The sequence below is a fragment of the Maniola hyperantus genome, chromosome 12, assembly GCF_902806685.2.
Source record: "Maniola hyperantus chromosome 12, iAphHyp1.2, whole genome shotgun sequence".
Classification (NCBI taxonomy): Eukaryota; Metazoa; Arthropoda; class Insecta; order Lepidoptera; family Nymphalidae; genus Maniola; species Maniola hyperantus.
In genome coordinates, this window is record NC_048547.1 from 12,184,237 (window position 1) to 12,203,839 (window position 19,603).

The 19,603-nt window shown below is 38.2% G+C and overlaps 1 protein-coding gene across 12 annotated transcripts in view; it reads right to left on the minus strand.

Moving 5' to 3' along the window:
* Positions 1-19,549, minus strand: part of slo (calcium-activated potassium channel slo) — an 84,220-nt gene extending 64,671 nt beyond the window's left edge. For 2 of the 12 annotated variants that reach the window (XM_034973674.2, XM_069502301.1), the window contains exon 1: positions 18,659-19,547. In XM_034973674.2, coding sequence (XP_034829565.1) covers positions 18,659-18,973 — 315 coding nt within the window. In that variant the 5' untranslated portion in view covers positions 18,974-19,547. Of the gene's footprint in view, positions 1-18,658 lie in introns of all 12 variants that reach the window. The other 10 variants (XM_069502306.1, XM_069502305.1, XM_069502312.1 and 7 more) reach the window with 6 other exon arrangements.
* Positions 19,550-19,603: the final 54 nt, after the last annotated feature.

The following is a 19,603-nucleotide window of genomic DNA, read 5'->3' on the forward strand; positions in this document are numbered from 1 at the left end:
TAAAAAATACAAAAATGAGTGATTTGTACCAGTATCCGTCAGATTTGTCCTAATTATCGTCAATGCGTCCCAGAACTCGTCAACTTTTAACAATAATTTAAACTCTATTGCCGGAGACATAAGGTTTATTTTAATTTCATTTTCGAGTTTTGATTTTTTTTTACATCGCCACTCGAGCTGAGAAAATGTGTAAAATATAAATTTAACTAGTCGTTTTAAATGAAAAACTATTGGATTCTGGGCTTTCAAGCCATGGCGGGAAATCCGCGCCTCGTCCTTGGCCGTTTACGTTGTCTATGATATATCATCATCATCAACCGATAGACGTCCACTGCTGGACATAAGTCTTTTGTAGGGACTTCCACACGCCACGATCTTGCGCCACTTGAATCCAGCGGCTCTTCGCGACTCGTTTGATATCGTCCGTCCACGTAGTGGGGGGTCCACCTACGAGTATTAGGTAGCATTACCTACTAAGTATATTGTTCAAGTTGTTTTTAGATATTGTTCAAATAGGGATGATGACTTCTAGTCAAATAGGCATCTTTTTAAAATTGTTTTCCTGTTGCTTGTTATATTTTAATATTTATATTTATGAACCCCAAATTTTCTCGCTCTCTCATTTGAAACTCCACTCAATTCGATAGCAAAAAATACCGAAAGGGCTTCAGGACCTGGATCACATCCACACGCTGCGGCAGGTTATACAGAAGACTGAAGAATATAATCGGCCACTTTGTTTAATGTTTTTATGAAAAAGCCTGAGATTCCTTGGAAACATAGGCTGTATTGAGATCGCCATAGAGGTGCCAAATCGACTACTGGCATATTCAAGTGCTGAAGTGCTTGTACGAAAACCGCCACGATGTCAGTCCGCATTGAGGACCAGGCAAGGAGTCGTACCCCCCCCCCCCCCCAAGCCCTTTACCGCTGCTTTAGAAGGCTGTTTTAAGTTTCAGGATTGGAACGGTCTTGGCATTAACACTAATGGCGAGTACATCACTCACCTTTGATTTGCCGATGACAATGTATAGTCGTTATTGCAGAGACTCTGGAAGACCTTAATACAATGCTCAATGACAGCAGAGCTTCAGAACAGGTGGGCCTAGAAATGGACATGAGCAAGACAAAAATCATGACTAAGGCTCATGTCCTGCCCCACCCAGTAATCATTAAGAGCTCTGCACTCGACATTGTAGACGAGTAGGTATGTATACCTGTTGACATATGGTTCTGACAGACATGATTGCTAACTATGAACTTCATAAAAAAGCTCAGAGTCTCTCCATCGCCCAGACCCAATTGCAACGATCGTGCAATTGGGTCGAGATATCGACAAATAAAATTAATAAACTAATCCTGGAATGTAGCCGTTATCTACATAATAACATGTCGTAGAACCACGAAATAAGCTTGAAATCATTAAATCACTTGCTTTAACGATGAAAGTCGTGGTCAAAGGCCGGTCAGGCTTCACAGACTGTGGCGAAGCCCGGGTTAACTCGCAACAAGGTGATGCTGTGTGTGTGGTGGGATTAGAAGGGCATTATTCATTATGAGTTGTTATCACCAGGCAGGACCATCGATCCTGAACTCTACTGCGAACAACTGATAAGATTAAAGCAAGAAGTTGAGAGAAAGCGGCTGGAATTAATCAACAGAAGGGGTGTGGTTTTTCATCATGATACCTCACACATCTTTAGCCACTCGGCAAAAGTTAAGAAAGTTTGGCTGGGAGGTGTTAATGCATCCGCCGTATAGTCCTGACCTTGCACCTTCAGATTTCCAGCTGTTTCGGTCTCTTCAGAATTCTTCAGGCAGTGTCAGGTTACAACATCACTAGAGGACTGCCAAAACTACTTGTCGCGGTATTTTGATCAGAAGTCCCAAAATTTCTATAGCAATAGGATGTCCCTACCTACAAGATGGCAAAAAGTTATCGAATAAAATGGTACATACATTCTTTAGTTAAATGTAAATAAACTATACTAATTTTTTTTTTATTTTCTTAAAAATGCGAATAAACTTTGTCCCCAACCTAATATTAAGATTATTGTAAAGTTATGTTAAAAATACTGATGCCCATTAAAAATTAAATAATTTCGTTTCTTTATAACATATATCTGATTTTAATTTTTGTTGTTCAAGTGCACGATATCATAGATTAATTATTGGTCTCGATGCACGATATAACTGAAATTATACACACGTTTCAATCTCCAATATGTCACCGTTTTTCACATATAGCGTCGAATTCAATCGCCACTTTAAAACTCCCTATGTCATATGAGAGCCCCACTGAAATAAAGCTTTTATATTTTTGTATGTATTTTTGTAATATTCGGCTGAAGGCCGTCAGTTTTCATATTATGTTTAAATTTGAAGTAATTGCGGTCAGTAATTCAGAAGTTATAAGGCTCTGACGGACAGACGGACAAGTGCCATTACACTCAAGTAGACTCAGAGACCTCACTTCGCTCGGTCAAATATATACGGGAACAGATAAACATTACACAGCATGCTAAAATTATAAAACTTTAACTTCGTCGTAGTCAGGTTAAAAAATAAAAACATTGCATCTTCAATTTAAAGGTCAATTTAAGTACAGATTAACTGTCCAAAACAGTCACTGTCTGTGTACCGCAACTGAAACTCTTATCACGTTGCAATAAGGTTTAAAATTGAACAGTGTCGGTATTACGTTCATTTTTCTAGTGTGTCCCAGTAACCGTCAAAATAGTATAAATTTTGACGAGTATTGGGTCAAGTAGGGATTTCAAAGTACCAATAGATGTCACATGCGTTAAATCATAAATAATAATAAAATAAACACAGTTTTATAGATTATTTCGTTAGAAAATTAACTTGACTGTTGTATAAAATAATCAGATTTACCAGAGTGACCAATAGATGTTTCAAAACTTTCTTCGAATACTAGCATGTAGGACTACGATTGAGTGACTAAACCTGGCTAAAAACACAAATTTTGAAAATGCTAACTTTGAATGCGTTTTTCTCCAACGCTATTATAGTTTGGATTAAATGTTTTTATACTAATTTATGGAAAATACTATCACAAATATGTTGCCATAAAAAGTTTTCGTTTAGTTTTTGTTAGAAATTAATAACTGACCATTTTTTACAATCTGACGGGTATCGGTACACTGACGACTATACCAGCGTTTCCCTTATCTTATAAGACTCACACTTGACCGGTTTTTTTAATCATACAAACAAGAATTAAAAATAAAACCAAGAAAGCACGTTGTATGTAAGAAATTGTATTCTTCATTGAATACTCTCAGGGTCTTTCAAGAATCTGCATTCAACGTCCAAACAAGTGTCTTACTTAATACGTAGGTAACTCGGGAGAGAAACGGCCCCGCTCTTTAGAGACATTCAAAACCCATCTTACGTCGGGATTTCCGACGCTTTAGAGGCAGTAGGCAGTATTTATGTATACCTACTTAGTACCTACCCGTAGTTATTTATGATACTTAGACATAAAATGCAAAGAAATAATTCAGAATTAAATATTGCATTTTGTCTATTACATTACCTAAGCTGAAATATTTTTCAATAAACTGCACCACCCATCTTAATATTTCAAGCGAGCAATAAGTAACAAGAAGAAAAATATCAGACTATTTCGCAGGGAACGAACGAATGCAAAATCCATATCCACCTACTAATGAAAGTCAAAGTCAAATGATTTATTCAAAATAGGTAATAAATAACTCTTTTTGATGGTTAGATGTTAAATTTCTAAGATATAGTGGTGATAATTATTACGCAAACTTAAAACTAAAGCTACGAGGGTTCCAAACGCGCCCAGGTCTGAGAAGAGCCCACAACAAACCACAAAAACTAATATAAATGCGAAAGTGTGTGTCTGTCTGTCTGTCGTTCTGCTAGCTTTTCACGGCCCTATAGTTAAACCGATTTTGATGAAATTCGGTACAGAGTTAAATTCACGTGGACCGGAAGTTGCGGATATCATCTACTAGATACCAACTATAACAAATATATAGTAGGTACCTACTAGATGAAAGAATAAAGAAAAATCTCAGTGCCGTATATCAGAAATCAGCCTTGGAAGAGATTTTTCTGGAATGTTCAATAGTGTATAACATAACGGATCGTGGGCTCGGGCTCTTTTGTCGGATCTGCATTTAGGCCGATAAAATCGGGCATCCGAAGATAAATTAGGGTTGCCTTTTAAATAAATTCCGAGTCATGATCGAATGTAGGGCCTTTCATGGGGATTGCTTCCGATCTTTTATTTTCGTGAATGATATTTCTTAACTTAGCTCGTGTAGGTACTTATACCTAAAGATAAGAGCAGAGGCTACATATCTAATATTATCATACTAACTAACGAGCGCCAACGGCTTCGCAACGGCGATAATATAAATCGTCGTTATTCCACATCCCGTGGGAATTTCAAGAATGTATGTATGTATATTCTTTATTGCACCAGAAAATACAAATGGCAGGTTACAAAAAGAGATCCTAAAATGAAGGTAAAAAATCTATACATTATGAACTCTGTGCAAAATTTTTAGTGTTCTAGGTAATTCTAGGTCCAAAGTTTTGGGATGAACGTTGACGAGTCAGTCAATGAGTTAGTCAGGACTTTTCTTTTTTATTTGTATTAATTGATATACTTACCTACAGATAGTTACAAATTCACATTAAAGATAATAAGTATGTGTTTGGCAGTTTCTTTGTTACCTATCTTCCTACTATCTAAATATTTAAAAGGAAAGGATAACTTGAATACCTTCAAGTCAAGAGTGAATAAGCATCTTCTAGGCAAGCGCGCTCCAACCTAGACCTCATCATTGCTCTATTTCTGAGACATGTTTGTTGTCAAGCGCAAGTCTATCTCACAATTTTAAAGTTTTAAAACACACTTGTCGTAAGGGCGGTTTCAGACTAGCGTATTTTTTGCGCGTATACGGTCGTTTCAGCATACGCGCTTAAACACGCGCTTCAAAAAACTGCGTATACGGGCATATTTCGGCGTGTTCGCTCGAACTGGTGGTCCGGTGGGTGGTGGTCTCTCGCGGCTCGCGCTTATACGAGCTTAGAAGCGCGTCAACGCTCGTACGAGTTGAGCGTGTGCCAAAAGGCGCGCCTAAACGCGCCTACATGCGCTTCCAAAAACGAGCTCATACGCGCGTATAAAACGCTAGTCTGTAACCGCCCTAAGTGCTTACGCGGAACTACTTCAGTTCGGTTTCAGCTTCTAAGCACTAGAGTTCCATCAATATGCACTAGCACTGCCATTATTTTCACTTTCATTATTTCCTTAGTACTTGCCGAAATGGCAGAATATTATATTGGAACTGATCAATAATGACTGACTGACTGACTGACTGATCATCAACGCACAGCTCAAACGGATTTGGCATGCAGATACATATTATGACGTCGAGATCCGCTAAGAAAGGATTTTTGAAAATCCACCCCTAAGGGATTAAATAGGGTTTTGAAAATGTAGTCCACGCGGACATAATCTAATAAGTATAAAAATAAAGATACCAATAAATGTAAAAGACTAAACATCTTTCTAACAAATCCAATAAAAATTCTTTGTTTATTTTTATCTACATAACGAACGTAATTCAATAAACGGCAAGACAGCCTTCCACGAGCCTCGGTTCCCAACATAGCCTTCACTAGAATCCCGGCGCTTACAGATATAGACAGAGCCACGTCCAAAAGGTCACTCCATTTACCAAATGGGACAGATCTGGATCTAGAAATAAATATTAAATTCCATATCCCATTTTAGGAACCTTTTACCGACCTTTTCGAATGCTTCTGTCTGGGGCAAGCGGATTTGGACAAATAGATTTCCGGTAACAAAAATAATATGTTATGAAGAATAAACTAAATCTTTTTAGACCTAAACTTGATAGTTATCTATGTAAATCCATACTAATATTATAAATGCGAAAGTGTGTCTGTCTGTCTGTCCGTCTGTCTGTCTGTCTGTCTGTCTGCTAGCCTTTCACGGCCCATCCGTTCAACCGATTTTGACGAAATTTGGTACAGCGATAGCTTGCATCCCTGGAAAGGACTTTTTATTCCGGAAAATCAAAGACTTCCCACGGGATTTTAAAAACCTAAATCCACGCGGACGAAGTCGCGGGCATCATCTAGTATGTTATAAGGACTAAACCAAACATGTTTAGACATAAACTTGATAGTTAATTTATGTGAGGAATCACTACCTATATTATAATATTATGTTTATTGGTTTTTCTTTCAATCACGTCGTAACGGGGCAGCGGATCAACGTAATTTTTTTCATGGAATATAGTTAAAGACCTAGAGAGTGGCATATGGACTATGGTATACTTTTTATCCCGGAAAATCAAAGATTTTTCAGTTAAAAACTAAATTCACGTCACGAGTGGTGAAGATGTAGCGCCGACGATGTCTCCACCATAGACTTTTAATTACATAGGTAGTAAATACAAGTTGTATGGAAAAGACAAGTCTAAAAGCGTCTTTTAAATTGTGTCTTCAACGAAAAAACTTAACAAATTGTAAGATTTAGTCTTTACTTTTTCCCACCCTGACTCCCTCATAAACTTTTGTTTATATTCCCACCCTGACTCCCTCATAAACCTTTGTTTATAGTCTATCATCTGCGAAAGGATTTGGAATCCCACCTCATCATTATTTACATCATATCTACCACAGTGTGGAAAGGGGTCACAATTCTCAATAATGAAGAGTAGGTACGCTGCAGAGAAAAAAAAAGTCGCAAAGCATCAACAAATTCTATGGAGTTATTTAATGTCTGTAAAAATAAATGCAAAGACAGCCCTTTCCCAGTACCCGGCACCAACGAAAATAACCGGATCCACTTCCAAAAGGTCACTCAATTTACCAAACGGAGCTCTGAATATAAATATTAAATTGCATATCCCATTTTAGGAATCGTTTCGGATGCTCTGTTAACTTACAAAGGTCGTACCGTCTGGGGCAAACTGATTTCACAACTATCTTTAGGCTTATTCAAGAACATGTTTATTAAATACTAGCGTATGCCTGCGACTTTGCACGCGTGGACTAAACAAATTTCAACCCCCTATTTTACTCCCTTAAGGGTTGAAATTTCAAAAATCCTTTCTTAGCGGATGTCTACGTCATAATAGCTTTCTGCAAGCCAAATTTCAGCCCGATCCGTCCAGTAGTTTGAGCTGTGCGTTGATAGATCAGTCAGTCACCTTTTCCTTTTATATATTTAGATACTAGCTGATGCCCTGATGTATTGATAAATCAGTCAGTCAATCAGCCATTCATTCAGTCAGCTTTTCCTTATATATTTACTCGACAGTGCTTTCCGTACGATAGTAGGTACAAGAGAATATAACACTAGTGTACTTTTTAATTTTTTATAAACAGAAAAAATGTCTTAATCACAAACTACCATATTTTCTACGTTGTAACTTGTATTAACTAAGTAGTACCTACTTGTATATCTCGATAAGCACTTAGTAAGTATCTATCAAGATAGAACCACCTAAATACCTAAATGTGAAATGGATTTCAAAAGTTCTCTTCGAAAGCCACAATTCCAGATATAGCCTCAGAAAATGTCCGACCGAAGTAACTTCTACGAAAATAGCCCGATCCACTTTCGAATATCAAATTGGAAATCCGGAAAGACTATCTACATGAAATATATACTTAGATGTTTGTAGACCTTTCTAAACATTTGTAATATTCTGAGATTAGCGCTAATTCTGAACTTCGACGTATAGCTTAGGTTAAATTGAATTGACAAGCTCTTGAGATTAACTTTACTCAGACTTTATAAATAACTAGCTTATGCTCGCGACTTCGTCCGCGTGGACTACACAAATTTCAAACCCCTATTTCACCCCCCAGGGGTTGAATTTTCAAAAACCCTTTCTTAGCGGATGCCTACGTCATAATAGCCATCTGCATGCCAAATTTCAGCTCGATACGTCCAGTAGCCTTGAGCTGTGCGTTGATAGATCAGTCAGTCAGTCAGTCGGTCACCTTTTCATTTTGTATATTTAGACTAGCTGATGTCCGCAACTTCGTTCGCAGGGATTTAAGTTTTTAAAAATCCCGTGGAAACTGTGATTTTCCGGGGTTAAAAGTAGCGTAGGTATGTCACTCTCCAGGTCTTTAACTATACCTATACAAAAAATCATGTCGATCCGTTGCCAAGTGATTGAAGGACAAACCAACATACCAACAAACAAACATACTTTCGCTTTTATAACATGGGTAGTGAAGTAATTCTTGACATCATACACTTAATTATTTAAAATTGTGACACGTGTCTGGACTCTGGAACAGTAGAATTTTAAAATGACTTCATTAGAATTGATTGCTGTTTTGGGGACGAGATTCGGAAATAGAATTTCCATGGAAGTCTCATAATGCAAAGTGACTTCCAAGTTCCAACTAACAGCAGGTCAAGGAAATAGAAAGCGTCTTCGTGCGAAATATACAGGATGTAACCAGACCGCTCGCTGGCACAAACGAAGACAGGTGATAGTACTGATGATTACTGATATGATACCACAAAAAAACGCGAAAAAATATCTTAAAATTTTGTAAAAGTTCGCAAATAAAACATATGAATGACGCTAGAGGTCAACGAACGTTGCGTAAGTAGGCCACTCGGAGTCTGTCGCGTCGTAGGCGGGGCATTGACTCAAGTTTTGCACGCTATAAATAACTAAAACCACAAAATGAGGCAAATTATTATTATTGATATTGGATTGTGTTTGGAAGTTTCGAGCTGATAGTATATTTTTACTTAAATATACTTACGTCAAATGACGTCAAAATGATGTCATTTCGATGTTAATGAGACATGGTTCCAGCGCAATAGCAAATTGCGGGACTTATAATAGATATAGATAGGGATTCAAACTAAAAATAACTAAGGGTTCTTGACATAATTCGCGTTAAGAATAATGATAAATTTAAATTACAAAGAGTCATAATAGTTGTGTGCTTTACAATTTTGATGTTCGCAGAATACACAGTTGTTCAAAGAATTGCGATTCCGATTCACGGAAAGAAATAAATGCTCTAATTTAGTTGATATTAACTAGGTCAGGTTGTATTGTTCTGTAATTAAATAGATACAACATAAGCAGTAGCATGAGACCCCGTTCTCCTCAGACTAAGGGCCGGTTGTTTCAACAAACTTTGACGGACACGTAACCTTTAAATATGGCTCTAACGAACGTAAGTAAAGAAAAAGCGTTGATTCAGAATCTATTAGCGCTAACGTTCGTTAAAAAGTTACGTTTACGTTAACCAGTGCTGGCGCCATTGGTGATCGTCAAATCAGTTCGTAACTTCATACTTCTTACAAACGGAATATTTTATTTACAAATTATAATGGAATCAATTTAATTCAAAGCTTTTAATGATAGTTTTTTTGAAGATTTTGTAAGAAAGAAAAAGTGTTTAAAATGCGAAGTAGCAATATTAATAACTATGTATATAATTTAATATACTTAAAATGAAATAAGAAAAGGATACGGAGAAGTAAGTTAATTTTTAGGGTTACTTTCGCAACCAAAATAAAAATGACGAACAGTTTTTTGTACAATGAAGCAACGCACTTAAATTAACAGATGTTAAAGTTCGTCTACGTCCGTTAAATTTTAACGAACGGATCTTACGAAGACCAATGGTTTGAAACAACCGGCCCTAAGAATCAAGGAGACTTGGCATCAAAATAATACCTTGTTAGAGCAAGCTAGGTTTATAGAAAAGCTCTGAAGAGTGATAAAGACAAAAACACATTTTTTGTCTTTGTCATAGTTTAGCTTTTTGGGGTTCCGTACCTCAAAAGGAAAAACGGAACCCTTATAGATAGCATCACTTTGATGTGTCTGTCTGTCGGTCTGTCAAGAAACCTACAACCCGTTGACCTAGAATCATGAAATTTAGCAGGCAGGTAGGTCTTATAGCAGACATTCGGGGAAAAATCTGAAAACCGTGAATTTGTGGTTACATCAGACGTCAGACGAAAAAATTAAATTGTGGTCATGAACTAATAATTAGTATTGGGGTATCATATGAAAGGTCTTCATCTGCGCATTCTAAAACAGATATTTATTTATTTTTATGCATAATAGTTTTTGATTTATCGTGAAAAATGTCGAAAAAATACGACTAGTACGGAACCCTCGTTGCGCAAGCCTGACTCACACTTTATTTTCAGAACAAATCTTACAGGATAGGTGTCTACGTATTGGCGCATACGCCACAAATATGACTAATGGAAGTGGGTTATGAGTTATGACTCTCAGCAATGAGAAATACCTACAATGCACAGATGCACAGTTAATACTTATATCGAAATAATCCACAGAAACAAAGAAAACTTTGCACATCACAACAGGAGGTCTTGAACTAAATCTACAATGAGCGTAATCGATTTCCGTAATAAACAACAAAAACAAAATGGAAGCCGGGGTGTTTGTACACAAAAGTATTGTAAGTCTCTTACTTTGATATAAACGCCACGAGCACGCGATGCCTCTCGTCGAGGATTACTTAAAGAAATGAGACCCGCATTTAGTTCGTGCTTTTAAAATGGTTGTTGCATGCTTTTCCATTTTATGTTTTTACCAATTTTTAAGGGTTCCGTACCTCAAAAGGAAAACGGAACCTTTATAGTATCACTTTGTTCTCTGTCTGTCTGTCGTGTCTGTCAAGAAAACCTACTTATAGGCTACTTCCCGTTGACCTAGAATCGTTAAAATTTAATTGCATAAATTTTGAATTGCATAAATTATTTATTAAAAAACCGACCAAGTGCGAGTCAGGCTCGCGCAATGAGGGTTCCGTACTACAATCGTATTTTTCGACATTTTTCAGGATAGTTCAAAAACTATGATACATAAAAATAAATAAAAATCTGTTTTAGAATGCACAGGTGAAGACCTTTCATATGATACCCCACTTGATCTAATAATCTTACTTCGAAAATTGAAAATACTAATTCTTAGTTCATGACCACAATTTAATTTTTTTTGTGTGATGTAACCACAAATTCACGGTTTTCAGATTTTTCCCCAAATGCCAGCTATTTTTTTTTCTTGGAGGAGGAAGACCCTCATGGATTGCACATGGCATGCCCGACTCCACTGCAGGTGTTGGGCAGTGGCCTACGGACTAAAAAACCTCCTCCACTCTTCATCATTGGTATCAATTGGTACGTTGGTAGGTCTTATAGCAAAAATAGAGGAAAAATCCGAAAACCATGAATTGGGGGTTATATCACAAGAAAAAGAATCTAAAACATGTTCATAAAATAATTAGTATTTACTATATTCAAAGTAAGGTAACTATACCAAGTGGGGTATCATATGAAAGGGCTTTACCTGTACATTCTAAAACAAAGTTTTATTTCTTTTTATGCATAATAGTTTTTGATTTATCGTGCAAAATGTCGAAAAAAATACCCGAGTACGGGACCCTAGGTGCGCAAGTCTGACTCGCACTTGGCCGGTTTTTTACTTTCTGTGTTTATGGATTCAGTTACGAGCTATTTGGTTTCAGTTACGGAGCTCTTCGATGTTAACGAGCTCCATAAGACTGAGGTCACGCGGACTCACGCGATGCGTTTCCGGTGCGGCGCCGCAACGCATCGGAAACGCATCGCGTGAGTCTGCGTGGATTCAGTACTGGGTGCCAAACGAGCACTGCGTTACCGCTCCGTATGGTGTTGCAACGCACCACCCCTCTCCGCCTCGTCTCTGGTGCCAAGTCCGTTGCGCGTGCGGTGCGGCACCGCACGACGTCGTGAGGTATGGCACTGTGATTTCTGTGTAGGATGACGCAGCGGCGCCGCACCACCGACGCAAAGCATCGTGTGGCTTCACTCTAAACCAAAATATACGACAGGCTCAAAACACCTGCAGCAGCAATTTTAGATCTATCTGAGGCCTGAGCTATCATCAGTACCCTTATTATAAATGCGAAAGTGTGTTTGTTTGTTGGTTTGTCCTTCAATCACGTCGCAACGGTGAAACGGATTGGCGTGATTTTATGCATGGGTTGGATGGATTTAGATAAAGACCTGGAGAGTGACATAGGCTACATTTTATCCCGGAAAACCAAAGGGTTCCTATGGGATTTTTACAAACCTAATTCCACGCGGACGAAAGAAGACGAATATTTACTGTTTGGCTCAAGCAAAAGTACCTAAATACCTACCTATAAAGAGTAAAATCTTACTCTAACGAAAGTGGAAACGTCTGGCCGCTAAGCGGAAAGCGTTGCCAAAACGATGGGTTCAGTTCAGTTCAAACAAATTACAAATGCTTCCCGAGTCCAAAACTACTGCGGGGTCATGTTGTGGTGTCAAAGTTTGTTGATCGATTTGCGGAAGACTGCGATTTCAGTTGGCGGTAAAAGGGGTACTTTATTAGACGACTGTTTTCAGGGTTCATGTTCATGACTGAACAGATATAGATAGGTATCATCATATCAAATGACACTGGTACCAACTGATTCGAACGCAACTAAATTTTAGAGTATTCGCATTTCTTTCTTACCAATGTAATAAGAAAAGGACACACTCAATTTAATTTAGAACTGTCAACTTGAGCCTATTGTTTGTAGAGTGCGCTTGAGGCTTGAATCTTTTAATTTAAAATTCATAAAGGTATGGTTCCGAACCACGCTGCACGTAGCAGTGCTGCCGCAAAAGTGCTGTCGCGGCACTACTGGTCCCCATACAATCTCTATAAGCTTATATGAGATTACATTTCGAGCTAGGCAGCAATCATTGCTGCCGCGATATTGCTGTCTAGCTCGGATTTTTTTTTATCCTAGTTTATAATAATGTAGGTAATAAAAAAATTGGAGTCAAATACCCAATTGTGTAAGAAAAACGTATTCGTCGTATTCGGTAGCAAATTCTACCACTTCATTGGCTGTAAAAAAAAATTAACAGCGAATTTAACTAATCAAGGGGTACAATTTGCTGTCGATTACGACGAATACGTTTCTCTTACACAATCGGGGTGTCGAATATTATTAGCGTAGTAAGAATTCAGGCCTAAGATTGATCAGATTGAGGATTGATCTCTGAAGCGCTCAAAGCGCTGCAGCGACCAATCCTTAATCTGAGTATTGTTTAGTGTTATGAGTTTAAGTAGACATTTAAGTTAGAATATAAGTTTATAAGTAAGAATATAACTTAGAATATCATATTTTAATACGTAGATACTAATTATTTTTAAGGAGCGCCAGCTCAGCAACAAACTGGCTCACCAGTTTGGCGAGAGAAAAACAATGTATTAATTGGTGTAGGTACGCTTGTTATAAAAAAATAAAAAATAAAATAAAAAAAAGTAACTGGAAAGTCATAACGTCGCGTTGAAACTCACCTATGACCTTCACAGTCCACAAATTGACGCGTTTTTGCTTGTAATGCATAGTTACCTACTCGAAACTACATGTTATAATATTGCCTACCTTTTTTGCTACATTTGCATAACTGGTTAACCTTGAGACATCTTTAAAATAATAAGCAAAGTTGTTGCAATATACAGTAGAACGATTTTTAACCTCTGTGAATTCTATACTTTTTACAATTATAATTAGAATTCTATACTTATTATATAAAAGCAGAGACTGACTGTCATGTATCTCTGTAACTTTAGACGTTTACCAAAAAACAGAAAGGATTTTCAGAAATCCCAATGGGATGCTTGAAAAACTAAAATCGCGCTAAGCCGCAGGAAAAAACTATCTTGAATTCTAAAGTATGCAAGAAATACAATAGACTTAGGTATCTATAACATAAAGAAAGAAAGAATTTCGTACGGTTGTATAATAATTTTATCTTGTAGCCTGTATTTCGCTCGCTCGTTAATTATACGCGCTGCACAGTCAATAAGGTGCGTTTCATCGTCACATTGGAGGCAATACTTTTGTTTCACTTTTAGTGAGGTAGGTTTTTGAGTCAAGTACCCGTTAACTTCAAAAATTTCAACATACGTAAAGGAGGAGGCAAAGAAAAAATTCACGCAACCTATACAATTTAACGTCTATCAAGATAAAAATATCGTTCCGATTGTCGATATCCGATAAAATTAGGCGCATTGGTTGAATTATGGAAAGCGAACGTACTTGAACCAGGGGGTGCCACATCGATAAAGGAATTGGGTCAGGGTCTATGGGGATGCTTCACACCTGACCGCGGCGCGTCGGCGCGGACGGGCGCGTGTGTTGTTATGTAATGGGATCTTTAAACACTGGACCTTTGTGCAGTGCATTAATGTTGAATATGACACATGTCGTCTGAATCGCGGTATGAATGGTACTCTAAAGTAGCCCCTATCTTGACTATGAATTTTAGTGTAAGAGGATCAACAGCTCAACGGTTGAGGGGCGGACTGAATGCCTTAAGGTCTGCGGTTCAAATCTCTCTTCATTTCACGCATTTATTTTAGGCTGTATAGTGTATATTATGACTGTGACATGATGTATTAGACTTATAGAGAGAGAGAGCCAGCGCGTACTAGACCTTCCTTATTTTATAAAAGCTGAAAGTTTCTCTGCGTATTGTCCCCAACACTGGGAGGAAACTTTGTTCGGATGTTTGTTTGAATCATGGTGGCTTTGGGTGGTGTAAAAAATCTTACTTCAAAGTACAAAGTCTATTTTTTTGTATTTTCTTCGGAGTAGTTTTAGAAATCACGTCAAAAGTTTCGCTATAAAAGTTATGAGTTTTATACGTTTTGTATGAGAGGGTAACGAATCTTTTTATAAGCTTTCGGACGGACAAACTACGAATGATAACTGATAAGTCTGAATCATCCCCTATCGTCACGTGCTGAATGACGGCACGAGATCTGCCGAATGGCCCGAGGGTGTGGCTTATTTCTCAGTTGTTCTTGATAGCACGAGATTTTATGGCTAGGGAGGATTTTATACAACTTCTTTATGACTTCAAGATAAAATATCCAAAGGCAAAAGTTTAGGAAAGGGTCACGATAATAGCAACTTTAGCACAGAACAAATTTTGGAGTCCCCACTGTTTGGATGTAAGTAACATCAGTCAGATCGATTTTTTCGTATAAAATGTAGCCTATATCACCCTGGGCCTGACCATAACAACGAATCAATTGGGTATTTGCCTATATCAAAAATAAATTACACACATTACGATACATTTAACGTACCGTATTCAGAAGGTTTATATTGTTTATGAAATGTAACTATTGTTTGATAAAAGGTCGTTACACGTCCTTTGCATTGATATTAGTATTGTTTGGCTTAGATGGCTTGCGGATATTATCGGTTAAACCCTCATTTTCAGACAGGTACGATTTTTGTGACGCTGAGTGTATTTTTCAGTAATTATTAAATAGAGGGTTTACCCAAATACGTAAAATCCACGTCCTATGTTGGTTGTACGTGTGATAAAAAATTTAAATTATCGTTTAAACTAAAAAAGCACGTCAAATTATTGTGACGTCAGATGCCAGTATTTCATAGAAGCTCGCATACTAAGCGCACGTTTTGTCGTTTGATAAAAAGTTACTGATTTGACTAGTTGTCAAATACCGGATTGATACTTTATTAATTAAACTCAGCTCAATAGTTTAGGCGCTACGGTGGAACACACATAAAATACAAATATAACATACATACCTACATAGAGTGCAAAAATCATAACCCTTATTTTAGCTTTGCCATAATCGGGTAAAAAGAGGTCAATGTCAGCATTAGAAACAGGAGTGTCTGCCAGTACTGTCACAAAGTATTGAGATCTATGAGGAAGTGAGTGCCAAGTTTTACACGAGTCACATATCTACTACAGTTCCTACATCTACAGGTTCAACAAATTGTAAAAACATACAGTCTGTTAAGTGCTGCTACTAGATGATATTAACAGTCGCTTCATCATTGAGTGAAGATACATATCACACTAATATTTGACGCCTGCCAGTGACGTCGAAGCCCCAAAAAATTGAGAAGTTCCCAAATAAGCCTATACTGGCTGATCAAGCAGCTGAACATATTTTATCTAGCATAGCTAAGAACCATCTCCTCTTCTATGAAAAAAAAAACTGAGTTTAATGCAACAGAAAGACAAAGCGGTCAAACTTTTGATACTAAAAATATTTTGACATCAATTTGTCTAAAGTGACGTCGAACGTTATTGATTGCCTGGACTTGCCAATCTGCCATTTAGCATATATATTGAGTTATTCAGCCATTATTCATGCATTATATCTACCTTTTGTCTGTGATTTCAAGCATTTCAGATTTAGATTAAAGTTGCTTATTATACTATCTTATTTTAGTATCTGAGAACTCCCTTAAAAAAAAATAAGATTTATAGTTTTAGTATTAGGTATTTCTACGATAATACTTCACATCTGTGTAAAATGAAATCATGGGGTAAAGAAAAATTTTGACGTCCTACGCAGACAGTCGGGTATAAGTCTCGCAAATTGCTAATGCGCTTGGCCGCCATTTTAGTGACGTTAGCACTAGACTGAAGTTTCAAGCTGATGGTAGGTTTACTTTTACCTACGTAGTAGTACATACAAATTCTTTGATTTTTTCTTAAATATACGTCAAATGACGCCATTTCGATGTTAATGAGACATGGTTCCAGCGCAATAGCAATTTGTGGGACTTATACCCGACTGTCTGCGTAGGACGTCAAAATTTTTCTTTACCCCATGATTTCATTTTACACAGATGTGAAGTATTATCGTAGAAATACCTAATACTAAAACTATAAATCTTATTTTTTTTTAAGGGAGTTCTCAGATACTAAAATAAGATAGTATAATAAGCAACTTTAATCTAAATCTGAAATGCTTGAAATCACAGACAAAAGGTAGATATAATGCATGAATAATGGCTGAATAACTCAATATATATGCTAAATGGCAGATTGGCAAGTCCAGGCAATCAATAACGTTCGACGTCACTTTAGACAAATTACCTACAATTGAGTACATTTTAAAAACCAATTATGCTGAAAAACACTGTCATCTCGTCTATCTGAAATATATTGTAATCTAGAGGCTGTAGAAGAGCAACAATGAAGACAAGCGACTCGCGAAAATATTGACGAAAATAAATAAAAGTGGGTCAGTCTTAGGTCACTGCCATAAGCCATTGTAACAAGTGCGTATCGACCTTTTTAGAAGACATCTCGAAGAAATTCGTATTGAGTTGTAGAATACCCTAATTAATTTGAGCATCGACAACCAATATTGACTAATATAAAGAAATCTCTTGGTTAGTTATAACCATGATGGTGAATGTTAATTATATGTATTTCAAACCGCAACCATACAAAGAAAATATCGTTTGTCGAATAAATAATGAAGACTCGCAAAAATATTGACGAAAATAAATAAAATTGGGTCAGTCTTAGGTCACTGCCATAAGCCATTATAACAAGTGCGTATCGACCTTTTAGAAGGTAGCTCGAAAACACAGCTCGAAAAAATTCGTATTGAGTTGTAGAATAGATACATTAATTGGTAATGTCAGTATCGACAACCAAATTAGTGGTACAGTTAATGACTAATTAAATGAAATATCTTGGTTAGATATTTAATATTAACAATTTTATGTGGGTAGTTTTAAACCACAACCGTACATAGAAAATATTGTTTTTCAAATAATGTAATAGTTAAACGTATTTAAGGGTAGGATAGGTTTAGGTTTTTATTAGAATAAAAAAATAAATAGGTAGTTACCTTACCTTGACACAGATACCTACAGCTAAGATTTTTGGGACACGGCGATATCCAACAATTTGTAAAAATACTCTCTTATCAATTCTCTTATCAGTTTACATAATCGGGATATTTTGTTGAGTAACCTTAATATATGGTATTACATTAAAGAGTAGCAGTCACATTATTTTGACTGATGGAATACGGTTGGGCCCCGATTTGCTATGCTAACCAAACCTTGCACATTAATGGCTTGCCTTTACACAAGTTTAAAAAATGTGTTAAAAGTATGCTCCTAAAAAAAGCATATTATACAGTCGCAGACTATGTAAACGATAAAAAAGCTTGGATTTGACTCGCTCCAGCAATGCACGGGGCTGCAATGGCTTGTATAGTACGGTATAATAACATTGTAAATTGAAAAATTAAAAAGAGCAACCGCCGAGTTTCTTGCTGGTTCTTCTCGGTAGGAACGGCATTCCGAACCAGTGGTAAATTAAAACTACCTGACTATTCATAAGCACTTTTAAAAAGTTTACATGAATAAAAAAACATTCTATTCTATTCTATTCTATTCTAATGTAACGTAGTTTTGGCATCACATTTGACAGATTTTCTTAGAAGAACAGTCCAGATTGCCTTCGAAGAACTCGAAGAATGTATATACCTATCAATCGGTCAATATTTTAATTAATGCCAACTTTATAAAGGCCCAGCAATGTGAAGTGAAGGTTGTTTGTGTTTTTGTCGATTAGCAAGTTACGCTAAGGATACGCTTTGTTATGGCAATAGGTAGGTATGTTGCATACATTAATTATATTGTCGGTGTCAAATGAAGGTGGTATACTCAAGAGACACTGCTTCTGCAGCATGAATGTTATGGAACTACGCGGTGTGGTGGGTGTACTCACCAGTATTCGTCCGGTGGTGGTCTGGCCGGAGATGAGCTCGCCGGCCCAGTCCTTGGCCTCGGTCATGAAGGTGCCCTCGAACTCCTGTTTGCCCTGGCGCGCCGCTTTCTGCTCCTTCTGCTTGGGGTCGTTGGGCGACAGCTCGGGCTCGCGGCGGCAGCACACGAAGGCGCACGCGCGCCACACCAGCACCACCATGAGCCCCGCGAGGAACGTGAAGATCGACGACAGCAGGAAGCACCACCATTTTCGCACGCTGAGGCAGTCATCTTCACTGTTCGGCGCGGTTGTCGCCTCTTCCTCGGACGAAGCCATTCCCCGTGGGCGCGAGGCATCCAGACAGTCGCGCCATGCACGTGCAGCGACGCGCGGCTCGCACGCCGGCTCGCGCGCGACTGGGCAGAGCCCGCGCGCGCCCTACCTGCCTCCCGCTCGATGCCGCGCGATCGATCCGCGCACGCGCGCGCCCGCTACCGCGCGCCCATGCCGCCCTGCGAGACTCCCAGGCTGTCGGCCCACGCCACCGTCCTGCCTCACCACCTCAGCTACCGCGACTGCTGCCCACCACTGGTGTCCGAGCACCTGCGAGCCCAGATCTCTTTTGATGCGGAATTCGCTTCACACGAGCCTAGTCTACTCGATACTCCTCCGTCTATATAGCACGTCGATCGTGTGCCGTTTCTGACGTATCGATATAATATCACCTGTCACATTTATTTTATTAAACCGCCGCAATATACATTTCGGTATCGCAACTCGCACGACTGGCGCGATCCGCTGCTGATTACGTCTGCGACGGTTTTTTGTTGTCGTGACACTGCTCGGATTCGATTGGGCCGAGATTTTGCGGCCCGTTCATTGCTAAATTCAGCTCGTTACAGTCGGGAAATAACAAGCGTGGACGTCTCGACTCGACATTTGGTGGAGAATGCGGAGGTTCGAGGG